This window comes from Chiloscyllium plagiosum, chromosome 40 (assembly GCF_004010195.1).
Source record: "Chiloscyllium plagiosum isolate BGI_BamShark_2017 chromosome 40, ASM401019v2, whole genome shotgun sequence".
Lineage (NCBI taxonomy): Eukaryota > Metazoa > Chordata > Chondrichthyes > Orectolobiformes > Hemiscylliidae > Chiloscyllium > Chiloscyllium plagiosum.
The window spans coordinates 12,826,529-12,845,959 of NC_057749.1; the positions used below are offsets into that span (position 1 = coordinate 12,826,529).

Consider the following 19,431-nt stretch of genomic DNA (forward strand, 5'->3'; position numbering starts at 1 on the left):
TAGGAAAGATGTGGGAGCTTTGGAGAGGTTGCAGAGAAGATTTACCAGGATGTTGCCTGGAATGGAGAGGAAGTCGTACGAGGATAGGTTGAGAGTTCTCGGCCTTTTCTCGTTGGAACGGCGAAGGATGAGGGGTGACTTGATAGAGGTTTATAAGATGATCAGAGGAATAGATAGAGTAGACAGTCAGAAACTTTTTCCCCGGGTGCAACAGAGTGTTACAAGGGGACATAAATTTAAGGTGAAGGGTGGAAGGTATAGGGGAGATATCAGGGGTGGGTTCTTTACCCAGAGAGTGGTGGGGGCATGCAATGCGCTGCCTGTAGGAGTGGTAGAGTCAGAATTTTTGGTGACCTTTAAGCGGCAATTGGATAGGTACTTGGATGGGTGCTTAAGTTAGGACAAATGTTCGGCACAACATCATGGGCTGAAGGGCCTGTTCTGTGCTGTATTGTTCTATGTTCTATAGTCTTTTCAAGAATAGCGTTAGCAGGTAGGATTAAGGAAAACCCTAAGGCATTCTACACTTATGTGAGGGACAAGAGGATGGCCAGAGTGAGGGTAGGGCCAATCAGGGATAGTGGAGTGAACTTGCACCTGGAGTCAGAGAAGGTAGGGGAGGTCCTTAATGAATAGTTTGCTTCAGTATTCACTACTGAGAGGGACCTTGACTTTGTTGAGGACAGTGTGAAACAGACTGAAATGCTAGAACTAGTTAAGATGGAGGATGTACTGAAAACATTAAAAAACATAAGAATAGATAAACCCCTGGCTAGACGGGATACACCCAAGGTTACTACAGGAAGTGAGGGAAGAGATTGCTGTGCCTTTGGTGATGATCTTTGCATCCTCGCTGTCCACCGGAGTAGTACCAAATGGAGCGTGGCAAATGGTATTCCCTTGTTCAAGAAAGGGAATGGAGATAATCCTGGGAATTACAGACTAGTCGGTCTCACGTCTGTGGTGTGCAAAGTATTGGAGAGGATTTTGAGAGACAGGATTTATGATTACTTGGAAAATCATAGTTTGATTAGAGATAGTCAGCATGGTTTTGTGAGGGACAGGTCATGTCTCACAAGCCTTGTTGAATTCTTTGAGGATGAGACAAAGCACATTGATGAAGGTAGAGCAGTGGATGTGGTGTACATTTTAGCGAGGCATTTGATAAGGTTCCCCATGGTGGGCTCATTCAGAAAATAAGAAGGCATGGGATACAGGGAAACCTTTATCTGTCTGGATACAGAATTGGCTGGCCCATAGAAGACAGAGGGTAGTGGTAGACAGAAAGTATTCAGCCTGGAGCTCGGTGACCAGTGGTGTTCCACAGGGATCAGTTCTGGGAACTCTGCTCTTTGTGATTTTTATAAATGACTTGGATGAGCAAGTGGAAGGGTCAGTTAGTAAGTTTGCCGATGACATAAAGGTTGGTGGAGTTGTGGATAATACGGAAGGCTATTATAGGTTGCAATGAGACCTTGACAGGATGGAGAACTGGGCTGAGAAGTGGCAGATGGAGTTCAACATAGAAAAGTGAGAAGTCATTCACTTTGGAAGGTCAAATTTGAATACAGAATACAGGGTTAAAGGCAGGATTCTTGGCAATGTGGAGGAACAGAGGGATCCTGGGGTCCATGTCCATAGATCCCTCAAAGTTGCCACCCAGGTTGATAGGGTTGTTAAGAAGCCATATGGTGTGTTGGCTTTCATTAGCAGGGGAATTGAGTTTAAGAGCACAAGTTATGCGTCAGTTCTATAGAGCCCTGGTTAGACCACACTTTGAATGTTGTGTTCAGTTCTGGTCGCCTCATTATAGGAAGGATGTGGAAGCTTTAGAGAGGGAGCAGAAGAGACTTACCAGGATGCTGCTTGGACTGGTGGGCATGTCTTATGAAGAAAGGTTGAGGGAGCTAGGGCTTTTCTCATTAGAGCGAAGAAGGATGAGAGGTGACTTGATAGAGGTGTACAAGATGTTGAGAGGCATAGATAAAGTGGATAGCCAGACTCTTTTCCCCATGGCGGAAATGTCTGTCACGAGGGGACATAATTTTAAGGAGATTGGAGGAAGGTTTAGGGGAGATGTCAGAGGTAGGTTCTTTACTCAGAGTTGTAGGTGCGTGGAATGCACTGCCACCAGTGGTAGTAGAGTCAGAGATATTAGGGACATTTAAGCAACTCTTAGGTAGACACATGGAAGATAGTACAGTGAAGAGCATGTAGATTAGTCTGATCTTAGAGTAGGATAAAAGGCCGGCACAATATCAAGGGCCAAAGGCCTGTACTGTTCTATGTTCTATATTCTAAATAGCAACAGCGAGGAGATGCCTGGCCATGTGCTTGGAAGGGAGCTGGAGTACAATGCGAATGGAAGGAAGGGTTCTAGAGGAATTGAAATCACTTTTGGTTTTATAGATGAGAGGCCGGGCGAGTCCAATCAAACAAGTAAAAATAACATACCTTTCTTTTCCTGCCTTCCAGGAACACGCCAGCCAATCACAAGTCAGTACCTGAAAGCGACAACCAGTGATGACAACAAAGCAAATGATTGGCCATTGACATATACAATATTGACTGCTCCAGCCCTGGGACAACTCATTAGGGTCAATGAAGGCAATGTCATAGGGAATGTTTCTAACTTCACTGAGAGAGATGTGAGTGCAATCACTTGGACACGGTAATCAAACGCCTGTGGTGGTTCAATCAGTCAAAAAATCCATTACAATTCTGGAACATATACCTGATTACCTCAGTTGATGATAGCTACCAGTGTGGCTGTGACGTGCCCCCCACCCCCTCCCCAATTAATCAAATAGTCTGGCAAGTCATTCAGAATTAGCTCTGCTTCTGAAGTTGGGAAGAATTAAAGTTTTCACTTTGTTTGGATACAATGGGAAGAATGTTCACAGGTCCTGAACAACAACAGACATTCAGTATAAAAAGGGTGTTGGATGTTTTGAAAAGCATTAGAGTAGGCAAGTCTCCAAGACCTGATAAGACTATTTCAGAATGCTGAGGGGGGCAAATAAGGATATTGCTGGAGCCGTTCGCAAAATCTTTGGATTTTTTTCTCACAGAAGATGTGCCCAGAGGACTGGAGAATAGTTAATGTGGTTTCTTTGTTCAAGAAGGGCAATGGGGATAATTCAGGAAATTACAGGCCAGTGAGCCTTACATCAGTGGAATCGGAAAATGATTGGACAAGATCCTTTATTGGATAGGATTAATTCACATTTGGAAAAATATGTACTTATTAGCATGGCTTTGTATGGGGAAGGTCATGCCTCACAAACCTGACAGAGTTTTTTGAGAAAGTGACAAAGATGATTGGTGAGGGCAGGGCTGTAGATGTTGTCTACCTTTGATAAGGCCCCTTATGGCAGGTTGATACAAAAGGTGAAATTATGTTGGATCCGCAGTGAGCTGTTAAGATGAATATAGAACTGGCTGAAAGGGTGTTTTTCTGACTGGAGATCTGTGACCACTGGTGTTCCACGTGGGTCAGTGTTGGGGCCCTGTTGGTTTATAATATATATAAATGGTTTGGAGGCGAATGTAGGTGGCCTGATTAGTACATTTGTGGATGGCATTAAGATTTAGAAAATTGTGGATGGTGAGAAGGATTGACACAGGATCCAGCAGGATATAGATATGCTGGAAACTTGGGCTGGCAGATAGAGTTTAAGCAAGACAAATGTGGCATCAACATATAGAGGATCCTAGGCATGTAGGTCCACAGTTCCCTTAAAGTGGCAGCACAAGTGGATGAGGTGGTCAAGGCGGCACATGCATGCTTGTCTTCATTGGTCGGAGTATAAAGTATAACAATTGGCAAGTCAAGTTGCACATGTGTAGAACTTTAGTTAGGCCATATTTGGAATATTGTGTACAGTTCTGGTTGCAGCACTACCAGAAGGAGGCTTTGGAGAGGGTACAGAAATGGTTTACCAGGATGTTGCTGTTTTGGAGGGTATTAACTATGAGGAGAGTTTGGACAAACCTAGTTTGTTTTCACTTGAAAATTGAGGATGAGGGGTGACCTGATAGAATTTTACAAAGTTTGAGAGACATGGATAGAATGGATAATCGGTCCTACCTTGTTCTCTGCTGTGTTCCTGTCTGCCCTCACTGTTTGACTTGCTCGTTTTCCCAACTGGACCAGTATCAGATTGATTGATTTATTTCCTCACTATTTACCTGGGTCCCCCCCTCCCCCTCCCCACTACCACCCCAACCTTACTAGTTTAACTCCTCCTGAGCAGCTCTAGCAAATCTCTCTGCCAGTATATTAGTCCCCTTCCAATTTAGGTGCAACCCATCCTTCTTGTACAAGTCACTTCTACCCCAAAACAGCTTCCAATGATCCAAAACTGTGAACCCATCTCTCCTGTACCAGCTCCTCAGCCACACATTCCTCTGCTCTGTCCTCCTGTTCCTACCCTCACTAGCTCATAGCACCAGGAATAATCCAAACAATACTACCCTCGAGGACCTCCTTTTTAAATTCCTGCCTAATTTTCTATATTCTCCCTTCAGAATCTCATCCTTTTCTCATGTCATTGGTTCCAATGTGTACAACAACCTCCTGCTGGTCCCTCTTCCCTTTGAGAACATTCTGTATCCTCTCTGAGACATCCTTGATCCTGGCACCAGGGAGGTACACACCATTCTGATTTTTCGCTGCCAGTTGCAGAAACATCTGTCTGTGCCTCTGACTGGAGAGTCTCCTATTACAATTGATCACTTGGAACCCAACGTACCTCTCATTACATTAACGCCATTCTTGGTACCCGAAACTTGGCTATTTGTGATATATGGATTAGTGGTGCTGGAAGAGCACAGCAGTTCAGGCAGCATCTGAGGAGCAGTAAAATCGACATTTCGGGCAAAAGCCCTTCATCAGGAATCTATTTGTGATATATTCCCCTGAGAGTCCACCACCCTCTACATTTTCCAAAACTGCATACTTGTTTGAAATGGGGATAGCCACAGAAGACTCCTGCACTACCTGTCTACCCCTCCTACTTTTCCTGCGTTTAACCCATCTACCTGACTGTATCTGCAGCTTTTCTCCCGTTCTATAACTGCCATCCATCACACCCCCTAGCTTCTGTAAATTCCTTACTGTCTCTAACTGCCGCTCCAACAGATTCATACGATCTGATAGGATTTGCAACCAAAAGCATTTTTTGCAGGCATAGTTATCAGTAGCATGGAAACTCTCCCTAAACTCCCACATCTGACAAGAAGAGGATATCACTCTACTAAAGGCCATCTTTGCTTCTTCACAATCTACAGACCCAGAAAATGGACCGTCTTATTGCTGTAGAAAACCACTGCTCCAGACTAACTTAATGCTATGGCTTATATTTTTAAAATGTAATCAAGAGACAGATCTCAATAAAACATGTAATCAAGAAAGAACCACTCTGCTCACTGTTGTAGATTTACAGCAAAGCTACACTTAAAAGCTATGCACTTATGTGTTCCTGTGCTGTGAGCTTTGCCACACAGGTTCCTCCAAGGTCAGCTGTGAATTTTGCTGTTTGTTAATTTTTCCTAGATGCACTCCGATGTCCAGAGATACTTGAACTCAAACAGCAAATGCAGTAACTGTGCAGATTCACTGCTGTGTCAGACAGCAGTATCGGTTTCTTTTTCTGACCATGTGGTCAATGCCTTTGTCTGTCTTCCTCATTTTTAAAGTGCCGTTGTTTTGATCTTTTGTCCCCCAAAGTTCCTGCGGTACAAGGAAGAATTGATGAATTCATTGGTGCAGATCCAGATTCTGGACTTTTCAAAAGGACTGATTAACATCGGGAGATTGAACAAATTTATATCATTTTTAGAATATTGTCTGTATTTAATTTAAAATTTTGCTGCTTGTTTTAGAATTTTGTGGATTATCTCAGCTTCCATGGTACAAATTGTCAGAGCTATTATAATGGAGCAAGATGCAGCCAATGTTGTGAGAGGCCTCATCACACTATTCATTTAACTCTAGCACAAATGTTGTCAGAGCCCAAATCGCTCAGAATCCCAGTAAGATTCTGCTCATAGAGTGCAAAAACAAGGATGTTACCCAAAATATTGATAAAATACTGGTTTAGCCCCTATTGGAGCATTGTGTTCAATTCAGGCACCACACCTGAGGAAGGATGTCAAGGGTGCAAAGGAGATTTGCGATTATTGGTACCAGGTTTGCGGGACTTCAATTATGTCTGGAAGCTTGGGTTATTCTTCAAAGCAGGGAACATCAAAGGGAGATATAATAGAGGCATTCGTTGAAGAATTTTAACAGAGGAAATAAGAAGGAGGATGACAAGGAGAAACTGTTTTCATTGACAGATAGTAAGCAGAATCACAGATTTAAAATAATTCACAAAAGAACTAGACAGGAGATGAGCAGGAACACACTCTGGTGGGCAGTTGAAGCAGATTCAATCATAACTTGCAAAAACGTAAAATCTTGAATTGAAAATAATATAATTATTGGGATCGAACAGAGAATGCAACTAGCCAGATAGTTTATTCAGAAAACCAGCACAGGTACAGTGGACTAAATGGCCTCCTGTGTGCAGTATAATTCAAAGACTCACGGACGAGAAATAGCCACTTCGATAACATTGTGAAAGATCTGCCAATACCTTCAACAGAAAATTAGAACACAAAAAAAGATAAGCATAAATAATGCTGGAAAAAGGCTGTATAATATAATCAGAGCATTGGCTCTTTGGTTTAATGGGTTGTTGCTGAAGCATAACTTTGCAACTTGTGGTATGTGTTAGTGTCAGAGGAGATAAACGACTCCCTGAAATCGCATAGCATATACTCCATGCTAGAGGAAAGTAATTAATATCCACGCTGCAAACAAAGTTAAATCATAGACTGCAGCGACACATCTAAAACCAGCTCAAAATGAATGGGCACAATTACTTTATCTGTCACATCACTGCCAACCTCCTTCCCATGGTGTGAATTATTTCACAGCTCCTTTAACTCTTCACATCCTGGAAATCTTTGAAGGGACCATGCTGTATACAAAGCCATTCACTTCTGCTTGGATTAGGCTGTCGACATTCTGTACTCGGCTTCCATTAGCTAAGGAATGGCACAGAAGGGGGACATCAATTAGTATAAATGGTCACCTCTCCAACAGCCCTTTCCCCACTGATTGTCTCCACAGTGGGTCAAGAGGGAAATAGTCTCCTTTTGTACTTTAAACATGCAGGAGTTGACACTGAACCCCAGGTCTGCTGTACATTATCTGCTCCCTACTCCTTTGGTCTAGGTTGGTGGTTTACTGAGCTGTACATTTTGTGATTTTCAATTAATCTCAATCTGAGTTGCAGTCAATAGAAATTTAAACAGAGATTCAGCAAAACCTTTTCCTCCCAGTCATGAGTCTTTGGAGCTCTCTTCCTGAAAACGTGGTGGTAGCAGATTCTTTGAATATTTTAAGGTAGAAGTGGATATATTATTAAGCAAAGGGGATAAGGTTTATCAGGATAGGCAGGAATGAAAATTTAAGGTTGCAATCAGACCAACCATATCTTATTGTTGGTGGAGCAGTCTCAAGGGTTTGAATGGCCTAGTCCTGTTTCTTATTTGTTATGTTCATCTCAACACAGCTTGTTACTCAGGAGGAGCAGAGCTGCACATACTTCTTCACTCACTTTAAATCCACAATTTGTTTTAGCTCCTTTATGGAATATGGGCATCACTGTTGAGGGCACTATTTGTTGTCCGTCTCTAATTGCCCTTGAATTTGGCTATTTCAGACGGCAGTTAACAGCAACAACATTGTTGTGGGCCTGGAATCACATGCATAGGTCTAAATGGTAAGACGGCAGAATGAATTCCTTAAAGAATATTAGTGACAACCACACAAGGTTTTACAACAATTGATAATTCATGATAACATTATTGACACTAGCCTTCAATTCCAGTTTTTTAAAAATTGTCTTTAAGTTCAATCAATAGACACAGTAAATTTTGAAATTCTATCCCAAAGAATATTAGCCTAGAATGCTGGATTACTAGTCCAGTGATGTTACCATTACACCATCACCTTCCCATAGCACAGGCTTTCAGGCAGAAGGGCAATTGGATCATTGCAATCTCATTACTAGCTCTGACACCCACACTGTTCCTATAAGAATTTCTCTGAGCAGAGATTCCTACAATCTGTGTAAAAATCTTCAAGTAGATTTTCAAAATAGAATTCGTCCCTGTACAGTAGTTAATCTCTGAAACCCAGTTAGTGTCAGTATCTAGGCTCCAGGTTAGTGATAGTGACTGCAGGCCCCAGGGACTAATTTAATAATACTAACTACACTGCAGGACCTCACAGTAAACACAGGTTCGTGGGTCTGGGCTAGTGATGATAACAAGCTGCAAGGCCTATGTTAGTGGTAGTGATCATTCTCCAGGACCTGTGTTCGCAACAATAACTGGACTGTAATGTTTGGGTCTGGGTTGGTAATGGTAGCTGGGCCTCAGTGCCTAAATCAGTAATAGAAACCAGGTTCTGGGCCTAGGCAATAGATAATAACTAGGTTCTGGGGCCCAGACTAGGATACTAACCAGGTTTTGGAGTACAAGTTAGTGATAGTAACCAGGTTATTGATAGTAACCATGCTTTGGCACCCAGGGATGTAAGATTGACCCAGGATTTATTTAATGCAAGGTTTGATAAACATTTCTAGGCTCTGGTTTGGAGAATATGCCATATGTGAGTCTTGGGAACCTCAGGGAGGAGAGAAGCTGCCCCATGGTCTGGCTGAGGGGAATCAAAGGGGAAGTTAGATAAACATTGAGGGAGGAATAGAGGAATGTGTTCATAAGGTTAGGATTAAAAATGATGAGAAGAGGCTTGGAGTATAAATACCAAGACAAGATGACCTGACATGGACTTTTTCCATCCTGTAAATACTTCGCAATCATGTATAGAGTGAGGGTTTGTAACACTTAAGATAATGTCAGTGAATGGCATTCATAAGATATTCTCTCTTCTTCACTAACAGTTGGAATCTGAAAATATTTTCTACCAACATAATTGGCCAAAGGAACCATTTTGGAAATGTCAGGATTCATTTGAGTTCACGGTTTCCTCTCCCCCAGTGGTGACAGAAAGGAAGACCTTCACATTATGGATTTCCTTTGAAAGGCATAGTCTTCAAAGAGGCACTCAGCTATGGCACAATAAAGGTAAAGTACAATTTACACTTCAACGGTGATGCTGCCTTAATAGTAGCAGTGACTGAGCACACAGTTCAATGGGAACTTAGTCACCCTCAGCTGCTTTAGCCACATAGCCAGTGTGTTGGACAAGGTATTCTGGTCGCCTGGTACTTTGTACCTCTGCCTGTATTCCTGTCACTGTCAAATTAAATTTGTCCAGGATAAACAGGAGTCTCCTGACACAGTGCAATTCCTCCTTGGTCTTGTAGCTCGCCATCTCCAGTCCTGTACCCCTCTCTGACATCTGCATTCCTCCAGTACCAGTCGCTTGAGAATCCATAGTTTAATTACATTATTGGTAACTGTGCCATCAACTGACTGGGCCATAAGTTTTGGAATTCTCTCTGTAAACCTCTCTGCTTCTCTCACCACCAAACTCTTTGACCAAAACTTTGGTCTCCCATCCTAATGTCTTCTTATGTAGATCGGCATTAAATTTTGTCGGGTTGTACAAATGCAGTTTGTTGTTATCTTGACAGCATTGAGCTGCTGTCATTCCAGCCAGTTATATAGCGTAGTAGAAAATATGCACTACTTAAACAAAGCTCAGGGTCAAAACCAGGTCAGAAAGATTTCATGACAGTGAAGACCATTTTGTCTTGCAAATACAAGTGGCTTAGACTGTGTGTCAGATCCACTGTTACTACTTGGAATAGCATGGCTGTGTTATTCTGCTGCACAACACAAGGAGATTGTTGTTTGAAGAGAAAAAAATTGATTCATATAGGTTGTTTGCAGGCAAAGGGATATCTGGTAAGTGGGAGGTTTTCAAAAGTGAGTTAGTAAGGGTTCAGGTCTAAGCATGTTCCTGTTAGAATGAAGGGTAAGGCTGGCAGGAGTAGGGAACCCTTGGATGACGAGAGTTATTGAGGCTCTGGTCAAGAGAAAGGAGGCAAATGACATGTATAGATCAAGTGAGTTCCTTGAGGAGTATAGAAATCGTCTGAAGATATGTAAGAGAGAAATCAGGAGCACTAAAATGGGAGATGAGATGGCTTTGGCAGGTAAGGTAAAGGAGAATCCAAGAGATTCGACAAGTACATGAAGGGCCAAAGAGTAACTAAGGAGAGAATAGGGTCTTTTAAAGATCAACAAGGTCATCAATGTGTGGAGCCACAAGAGATGAATGAGATCCTATATGAACATTTCTCATCAGTATTTACCATTGAGAAAGGCATGGATGCTAGGGAACTTGGGGAAATAAATAGTCATGTCTTAAAAAGAGTCCACATTACAGAAGAGGAGGTGCCGAAAGTCTTAAAACTCATTAAAGCAGGTAAATCCCTGGGACCTGATGAAGTGTATCCAGAACTTTGTGGGAGGCAGGGAGGAAATTGCAGAGCCCCAGAGATATTTGTATCATTGACAGACACAGGTGAGGTGTTCAAAGATTGGAACATGGCTAATATTGTGCCATTAATTAAGAAAGGCTGTAGGGAAATGCCTGAGAATTACAGCCAGGTGAGTCTAGCGTCTGGGGTGAGTAAGTTGTTTGAGGGGATTCTGAGAGAGAGTATCTATAGATATTTGGAGAAGCAAGGACTCATTTATGATAGTTACCATGGCTTTGTAAGTGGGAAATAATATCTCTTGAATTTGAGTTTTTTGAAGGGGTAACCAAGAAAGTAGATGAGGTCAAGCAGCAGATATTTACAAAGAATTTAGTGAGGCCTTTGACAAGGTACCACATGACAAGTTGTTGTGTAAGGTTTTAATCTCACGGGATCCAGGAAGTGTTAGCCAATTGGATTCAAAATTGGCTTTATGGTAGAAGACCGAGGGTGGTGGAAGGGAGTTGTTTTTTAGACTGGAGGCCTATGACCAGTGGTGTGCTGCAAGGATTTGTGCTGGGTTCACTGTTATTTGTACTTTATATAATTGATTTGGATGAGAGTTTAGGAAGTATGTTTATTAAGTTTGTAGATGACACCAGGATTGACATTGAAGAAGGTTATCTGAGAATGCAGTGAGATCTTGATCAATTGGACCAGTGAACTGAGGAATGGCAGGTGGAGTTTAATTTAGATAAATGTAAAGTGTTCCATTTTGGTAGGACAATTCAAGGCAGGACTTATGCAGTCAATGGTAGGGCCCTGGGGAGCGTTATAGAACAAAGAGATCTAGGGGTACAGGTTCATAGCTCCTTGAAAGTGGAGTCACAGGTAGACAGGATATGAACAATGCTTTTGGAATGCTTGCTTCCATTGGTCAGTGCATTGAGTATAGGAGTTGGGATGTCTAGTTGCATCTGTACAAGATGTTGGTGAGGCCACATTTGGAGTATTGTACACAGTTCTGGTCGCTATACTACAGACAGGATATTATTAAACTAGAAAGAGTGCAGTAAAGATTTATTAGGATGGTACCTGGACTGGAAGGTTTGAGTTATAAGAAGAGATTGCCTTTTGCATACAGAATGGGAATCACATGTACTCTCCTAGGTTTCAATTCACTGGATTTGGAATATTTGCATTTATCCAATTCAGGTCAATGGTTATGACATAGATGGAGGCCCTTTGGCCCCATATATCTTCAAGAGGGCTGATTAATTAATTTCATTTCCTCCTCTTTCCTTATAGTCCAAATGCTGATTTGTAGACAATTTTAAAATTTATAGCTGAATTATGGTTATATTTGATAATAGCAAATTTGATAAGCATATTACGTGTGAAAATTGAATTCAATTGTACTGAAATATGCACCACACCAATTCATACCCATCTGTGGCAGAATAGTCTTCTATTCTGTCAGCTCCTATAATTCCTTCAATTTGAAATGGACAAAGGTAAATATTTCAGAGCAGGAAAAGGTTCTGGTAACTGAGACAGAGGAGAAAGCTTCACACTCTTGCCAATGATAGGTTTGTACAATGAATGCATTGCAAGGGTTAGGAATGTGGCTGTCTGTTGAGACCAATCCTGTGATCTGCTCAATCGTCTAGAAAGAGCATGAATCATTCCACGGTGAAGTACGGACACGTATTTGAAGACTGCATTTCCTCTTTCACACCTTCTCTCTGTAGGTGTCAGTGATTCCAGGTATATACATTCAATAATGTAAAGGTTGAGGGTTACAGTTTGCAGGAATATAGAACTCTGATTAATGTATTTGAGCTGTTAAATGCCAACATGCAAATTCTAGGGTTCTTGTAAATATGGTATAGTTTAGAAAGGGCAAGCACTTACTTTGCAATTGAACTAAAAACATTTGTTTAAAAAAAAACTGCCTTTAGGCAGACTCCAAGAAAACTGTTGATTTTTTGTACAGCGGTCTGTTGCATATAAATTGTGAAAGTAGAAATGATTGCTCTCTTGTACTCTCAACTAATATTGTTTTTGTGTTTTCCTCTGAGGATTAACCCTATGTTGACAATCTGTAAAAGCATAGTGCACCAAGTCCCTTCAAAATGTTAGTTATGTTGAAATGCTCCTAGTTTTTGAGGGCTCAGGATCCAGAGGTCAGTATTATAAGATTAAAATATTATAGATTTAGGACAGACATGTTGATACACTTCCTTTGTACAGAGAGGTTGTGAGCCTGTGGATGTTCCAGTGATTGAAGAGTCAGCATTCGAAAGAGGTGATGCAGTGGTTACAGATAAAGAGCATAAAAATATATGACAAAATGAAATTTGAAAGATTTGGCTAATGCAGAGGATAAACGCTATTACGTCCAGGTTGAACTAAGGGGATGGTTAATGTGCTTTCATTTTTATGAAATTAGTAAAAAATCTTTCTTTTTGCTCCAGGTCTTGTACTGCCTGAAGGTCAAAGTGCAGCAATTGATCAGTCCATCTTGGATGCTTCAAATCTTCTGGCCAGTGTCCCAAAACCTCAGCAGCCTGCCTCTGATGTGATATTTGAGGTGACTGTACAGCCAGTCCATGGGTTTCTCTCATTAGCTGATGTGGGCAAGGTGCAGCACTTTACACAATCAGATTTACTAAACTATGCTCTAAAGTATACACATAGCAAACTAGGGGCTTTAACAGATAGCTTCACATTTCAAGTGTGGTTGAGTCCAAGGAGAAAGTCACTTTCATATTCTGTAGGTGATGGATCTGTCATTGTGCTTACTGAGCTCTTCAACATAACTGTTGTGCCAGTGAGGGATCACTCCCCACAGATTGTGACGACAGGAATGACCCTGCATGTCCTGCAAGGCTCCAGCTTTGTGCTGACTCCAGATCACGTGAACACAGTTGACTTTGATAATTTACCAGCGGAAATTCTGTACAGTATTGTCACAGGGCCAAACAATGGCTTCTTTGTGAATCGGGTTAATGACACAACAGCCATAAAACAGTTCACACAGGCAGATATCAATGCTGGCAGAGTGCTGTTCAAAGCAGATGGGCAGCCAGCCTCTGGCATATTCTGGTTCAGTATCTCTGATGGGAAACATTCAGCAGTTAATGGGTCTGTCACTGTTGAAGTTATACCAGTGACTATTCATATAATCCATAACAAAGAAATTGTATTACTGCAGGGTAATGTGTCAGTGCTGATAACCAGAGAGGAACTCTTAATAAAGACCCAAGAAAATGATATTGTACTCTATAAAATAACCCAACAGCCAAGGTATGGAAGAATAATTATTAACCAGTCTGTTGTGACTGAGTTCTCCCAGAAACACATTAATAATGGAGATCTAAAATACCACATTAGAGATTTCTCTGTTTATCAAGACAGCTTCCATTTCTTTGCAATGACCCATGAGGGAAATCTATCAGGCATTGTGAATGTTACAGTGCAGCCCCTCGTAAGAGTGGCCCAGGATCTGTCCTGGCCCAGAGGAACAACTATTCTGATTGACACAGATGTTTTGGATGCTAGTGAACTGGCCAACAAAACCCACAGCATTCCTTCCTTCAACGTTATTCAACAACCCAGAACTGGAAAACTTGTCAAACTGCATAGACAGACTGGAGGTCAAAGTGATCTAAGGAATAACTTTACGCAGTCTGATTTAGAAGATGGTAATGTGGCAATGGAACTTTGGGATTATGGTGAGACTAGCCCTTATCCTGAAATTGATAGCTTCCAATTTCTCCTGAAAGCAGATGGAGTACCACCTGGTATAGGTACTTTTGAATTTAGGACTGTCCCATATATACCTACTCAACATTACAATGCCACATTGCTTACAGTTTCTTCCTTGAGTGGGACCAAGTTACCAGATTTCAGCAGCAGACCCACAGCTCCAAAAGGTGATAAAATGGATAAATACTCATCGACTGTAACCTGGGATCCCAGTTGGGATGGAGTTGCCAGAAGAGGCAATGTAGCAACATCAGACAACATAGCAACAGAATCCAGACCAACAGCAACTAATGAGAAGGTTCTTACATCAGCAGGGAATAATCTTACAGCGATTATTATTGCTGTCATTTTGATCATTTTGCTGTTTCTGATTGCTGTAATAATCACAATCTATCTGACGAAACGCAACAAAACGGGCAAGCATAATGTGCAGGTACCTCCAACAAAACCTAAAAATGGTGCTGTGGAGAAAGAGACCTTTAGGAAGACAGATCATGTTCAATCTGTTCCTTTAGTGAATATCAGGCCTCTAAATGGCCTAGAAACACAATCTAACAGTGGGTATATTAATCCTGATGCCAAACAGTTCTGTAGGACAAGCAATCCTACTCTGAAAACTAATCAATATTGGGTGTGATCTTTGCAATGGCTCACCCACTTCATCCCAATCTAGGAGGGTGCTTCCAGTGAGTTCATGAAAAGGTGTAATCAGACCATTATCAACACCTCATGTACTGGAGACAATAACATTCCCATTGTCTCTCTGCTCTTGCTTCACCAAAAGTCTCAAACCCATTTGGATGGAAAACAATCCCACACAGGATGGGAACCCTGCCTTAGTTGTCTGACCATGATGTGGCTGGTCAGTGCCTTGTTGGCTCCCTGAGAAGATTTATTCTACACCTCTACAATATTAAAAAGTTTATAAAAAGTGCATAAGGATAAAATTTATTCTGTCTTCACCAATCCTTAGATGCTGCCATGTTGTGGTACCATCATTACTGACTTATTGGTAGAGAAGATCATGAGAAGTTGGAGTTACTGTGGTGAAGATGTGTACTGGGTTATGTTTGTACCAGTCTGGAATATTATTGCAGCTTTTCTTAACAGGCCAAAGGTTATTTAATGGGACATTGGTGTAGGTCTGAATGTTTTCTACACTGTAATTAGAAACACATACACCGTGGGCGGCACGGTGGCACAGTGGTTAGCACTGCTGCCTCACAGCGCTTGAGACCCGGGTTCAATTCCCGCCTCAGGCAACTGACTGTGTGGAGTTTGCACGTTCTCCCCGTGTCTGCGTGGGTTTCCTCCGGGTGCTCCGGTTTCCTCCCACAGTCCAAAAGATGTGCAGGGTCAGGTGAATTGGCCATGCTAAATTGCCCGTAGTGTTAGGTAAGGGGTAAATGTAGGGGTATGGGTGGGTTTCGCTTCGGCGGGTCGGTGTGGACTTGTTGGGCCGAAGGGCCTGTTTCCACACTGTAATGTAATCTAATAATCTAATCTAATCTCATAGCCTCACAGTCCCTACAGAATTTCTGTGTAATTAACATCACCTTTTTCACTCAAAACTATTAAAGCCTGAAGAGATTTCCAGTGTCAATCAAATCAGTTCTGAATACTTTGCAGTGTTAATCAGCAGTTGGCATTTTTGGAATAGATTTTTAATTGAACTGATGATTTTTTAATTCTTGATTCTCATAAAGGACAGTGATGTAACAGTACTAAACATACTTCACTTGCCCTCCTTTCAATTGTCACTGGCTTCCTGAGTTAGACTGCCATTCAGACTAAACTGATTACCACTTTTGTTGACCTCTGTGCCAGCTTACATTGTAGCTTGTTTCTTTCCTTTAAACACTGTCCCTTTCCTTTTCGACACTATCTTTTGTCAAAACATTTAAAATGATACAACACCAGGTTATAGTCCAACAGGTTTATTTGGAAGCACTAGCTTTTGGAGGGCTGTTCAATAAACCATCTCAGTTACATGACACTGTAATCTTTTGATATAAATTCTGTGTCTTATGATGTTATGCTCCACAACCACCTGATGAAGGAGCAGCGCTCCAAAAGCTAGTGCTTCCAAATAAACCTGTTAGACTATAACCTTGTGTTGTGTCCACCCCAGTCCAACACTGGCTCCTTCACATCATCAAAGTTAATGTTCCCAGTTCGAACCATCCTTCCCTCTTTAAAGTCTTTGAATCTCTTATTACCTGCTTGAAATTCTCCAACTGACCCAAGAATGTGCACCCAACAATACTCAGAGCCCACATTTCACCATTCTGAATATATTAAAATTATTCTGCATCAACAAGGATGGTGCCAAAATTCTAATTCTTTGTAACAAGAGTCTAGAAAACAGCCACTGACATCTATCAGGAAACCAACTAAAATGAACATAACTCCATAAGAAGGGATTCCTGATCTTCTAAGATATAAAATTTGGTAGGGTGGGTCCCATCATTCAGAATTTCCACTTTGGGTGAAAATTAAATTCCCTGTTCCAATGAATCCAGTGAGCCAAGCATCCTGGAAGCTCGTCAACTCTTCTGGGAGCAGATAGGAATTTTCGTGTAAATTTACAGCAGTGATGAACGCGCAAGCCCAAGATTGTATAAAATTGGCAAATGCAATGTAAATTTCTCTTACTGGATATAATAAAGAAATTGTTCTTGTAGCAACGTGGAACTTTTGTTCATTTACACTGACCCCTCTGAACCAAGAAGCAATCATTAAGTTCCTTCCACTGTCAATTGGTTTTGGAACCTCTTTGGTTTGGGATGGTGCCCACTCGAGATTACTATTATAGTTAAAAAAAAATGTTGTGGAGGAAGGAATGACAGGATGAAGTTGTGATGCCCCTTTTAGTAGAAAAAGATGTCTACTCACATGCCAAACAGTTGCCTGGATGAGGTATTGAAGGACAGTCACTCAATGAAATTTCAGAACAGACAGATTAAAATAGAAAAAAAACCCCAAAACTCCTGCAATCTTTGAGAAGGTTTCTTTTGCATAAAATGAATCAACCCGAGAACAATACTCCGGCCGGGCGGTATCGCAGCAATAACTTTTGTATTATTGTGATAATTGACTCTAGAGTGAACACACTGAATTTAGTCTATTCTAGAAGAATGCAATATGTCATTAAAGGGATATAGTGCCACCTGGTCCCTAAATTGGCATGAGTGTCACAGAAAATGGGAGATGTTTCAAGTGATTTGCCAACAAACTGTGGAAAACCCTGGACAACACTAAACCTTATAATGTCTGTGCAGATCACATGGTAAATATTATCATGATGTATTAACCATCAACAGGACACCTAGAGTAGATGAAATGCACTCTACAATCCTTGAAGGAAGTTGGTGAGAGGTGAGATTCTGATCAATATTCTATAAATGCTGGTTCAGTCTCAGGTCTGTAGCTTGATTCATGTTTAAATAGAATTGAGATAGAACAATAAAATTGTGGAGTATTACACAAACATAATGTACAGTGTAATCTGAAGCAATCATTAGTTGGAAGAATTTAGCATTGTTTTTAAAGTAACAAATGACAGGACAGGGTGATGCAATGATCCACTATCATTTCCCTTCTTGCAGTCCTGGCTTTATATTTAGTGTGGCTGAAACAGAAGTCTCTTCTCTCTGGTTGTGTGAAATAAGTTTAGGGTGTAACATGTGCTTTCTCTCATACCCAAACTCCAACGTAGAACCAGTTGTGTACATGCACTGAGAAAGAGACATGACCATTTATCAAAACAGCAAACTCAACTAAAAATGCAAACACCCGTATATATCTATCAACTATTCAGGTGTTAACACACATGCAAGTTAACATTGAGAGAATATCCACCTAGTTATAGAAAGAGCACATGTTGGAATACTGGACAGTAATTGGAGGCAAAATCATTTTAATTATATCTAGACTGACCTGGATTTCAGTTCTGGGCTATGGTGCAAAAGGAACTTCCTAATTCAGTGTATTGTCAACTATCAAACGCCATTATAAAACAGGGAGTAACCCTGCCTTCTTGTTGTAGCATGCACACCTTGTTTCAACATAATTACTCCAAACTTGCGGCAGTACATTAGACTCATTGATATAAACTTAACCATTAATTGTTCTACACAACTAATCCAATAACAGCTATAGGTGAGTGTATGAGAGTTACAGATGTGAGCTTTTTTATGAGGCTGCCACATCTAAAAATTCAGCTAAATGGTACTATAATGGTAATGATAATGTTAACTGTCCTCTGAAATGGCCTAAGAGCAAACTACACTGTTATCAAGAAGATGGCCCTCCACTGGCTGCTCAAGCAATTCAGGATGGCCAATAATAAATTAATGCAAAAAAAATTAGCATCAAGTTTACACTTTAGTAAACCTCAAGCAACTAGTTTAGTTTGATAGAGTTTGATTACATGAGGGAGCAGCTCAGCTCTATTCCAACATCTCCCAAATCCACAGTTTGCAGTAGCCAGGACAATAGCAGAAGATATACAGCAACACCATCACCTGCAAGCTACTCACCATCCTGACAGAAAACATAATTGCTGTTCCTTCAATGTCACTGGGTGAAAATGTTGGAACACCTTTCCTAAAAACATTGTGGGTGTGTTCGTGTCAGATCAGGCTCAGCAGTTCAAGGGGGCCACTTACCATAACCTTCTCAGAGCAACCTCTTTCCCCTGAGTTCTCTGTCTGAAGGTAGGTCTGACCTGTGCTCCCCTATAGGTAGAACAGAAATGAAGCCAGTGTTATTTACTCCAATCTGAATCACATCAGGAATCCAGCCAATTGAGGCAACTGGCCTGCACAGACAGATAGAGTCTATGTGGCAACAAGCACGTAGACATACATGTTGGAGCCTGGGGCTATCAATAGTGATGGTAAAGGGTCCAATTTCATTACATCACTTGGCTAACCAGGATTCACCCCAAAGGAGCCTTGCACATCCACCAAAGCTTCACCTGCACTTCCTCAAATGTCATTATTGCATCCATTGCTCCCGATGCAGTCTCCTCTACATTGGGGAGACCGGATGCCTTCTCACAGAGTGCTTCAGGGAACATCTCCAGGACAGCCGCACCAATCAAACCCATCGCCCCATGGCCGAACATCTCAACTCCCCCTCCCACTCT

General features: G+C 41.4%; 1 protein-coding gene across 2 annotated transcripts in view; it reads left to right on the plus strand.

The window, feature by feature from the left end:
- LOC122542523 (chondroitin sulfate proteoglycan 4-like) overlaps positions 1–15,523 on the plus strand; it is a 46,403-nt gene extending 30,880 nt beyond the window's left edge. For both annotated transcript variants that reach the window (XM_043680356.1, XM_043680358.1), the window contains exons 8-10: positions 2,476–2,648; positions 9,021–9,204; positions 12,986–15,523. In XM_043680356.1, the coding sequence (XP_043536291.1) occupies positions 2,476–2,648; positions 9,021–9,204; positions 12,986–14,916 (2,288 nt within the window). In that variant the 3' untranslated portion in view covers positions 14,917–15,523. The remainder of the gene's footprint in view (positions 1–2,475; positions 2,649–9,020; positions 9,205–12,985) is intronic.
- Positions 15,524–19,431: the final 3,908 nt, after the last annotated feature.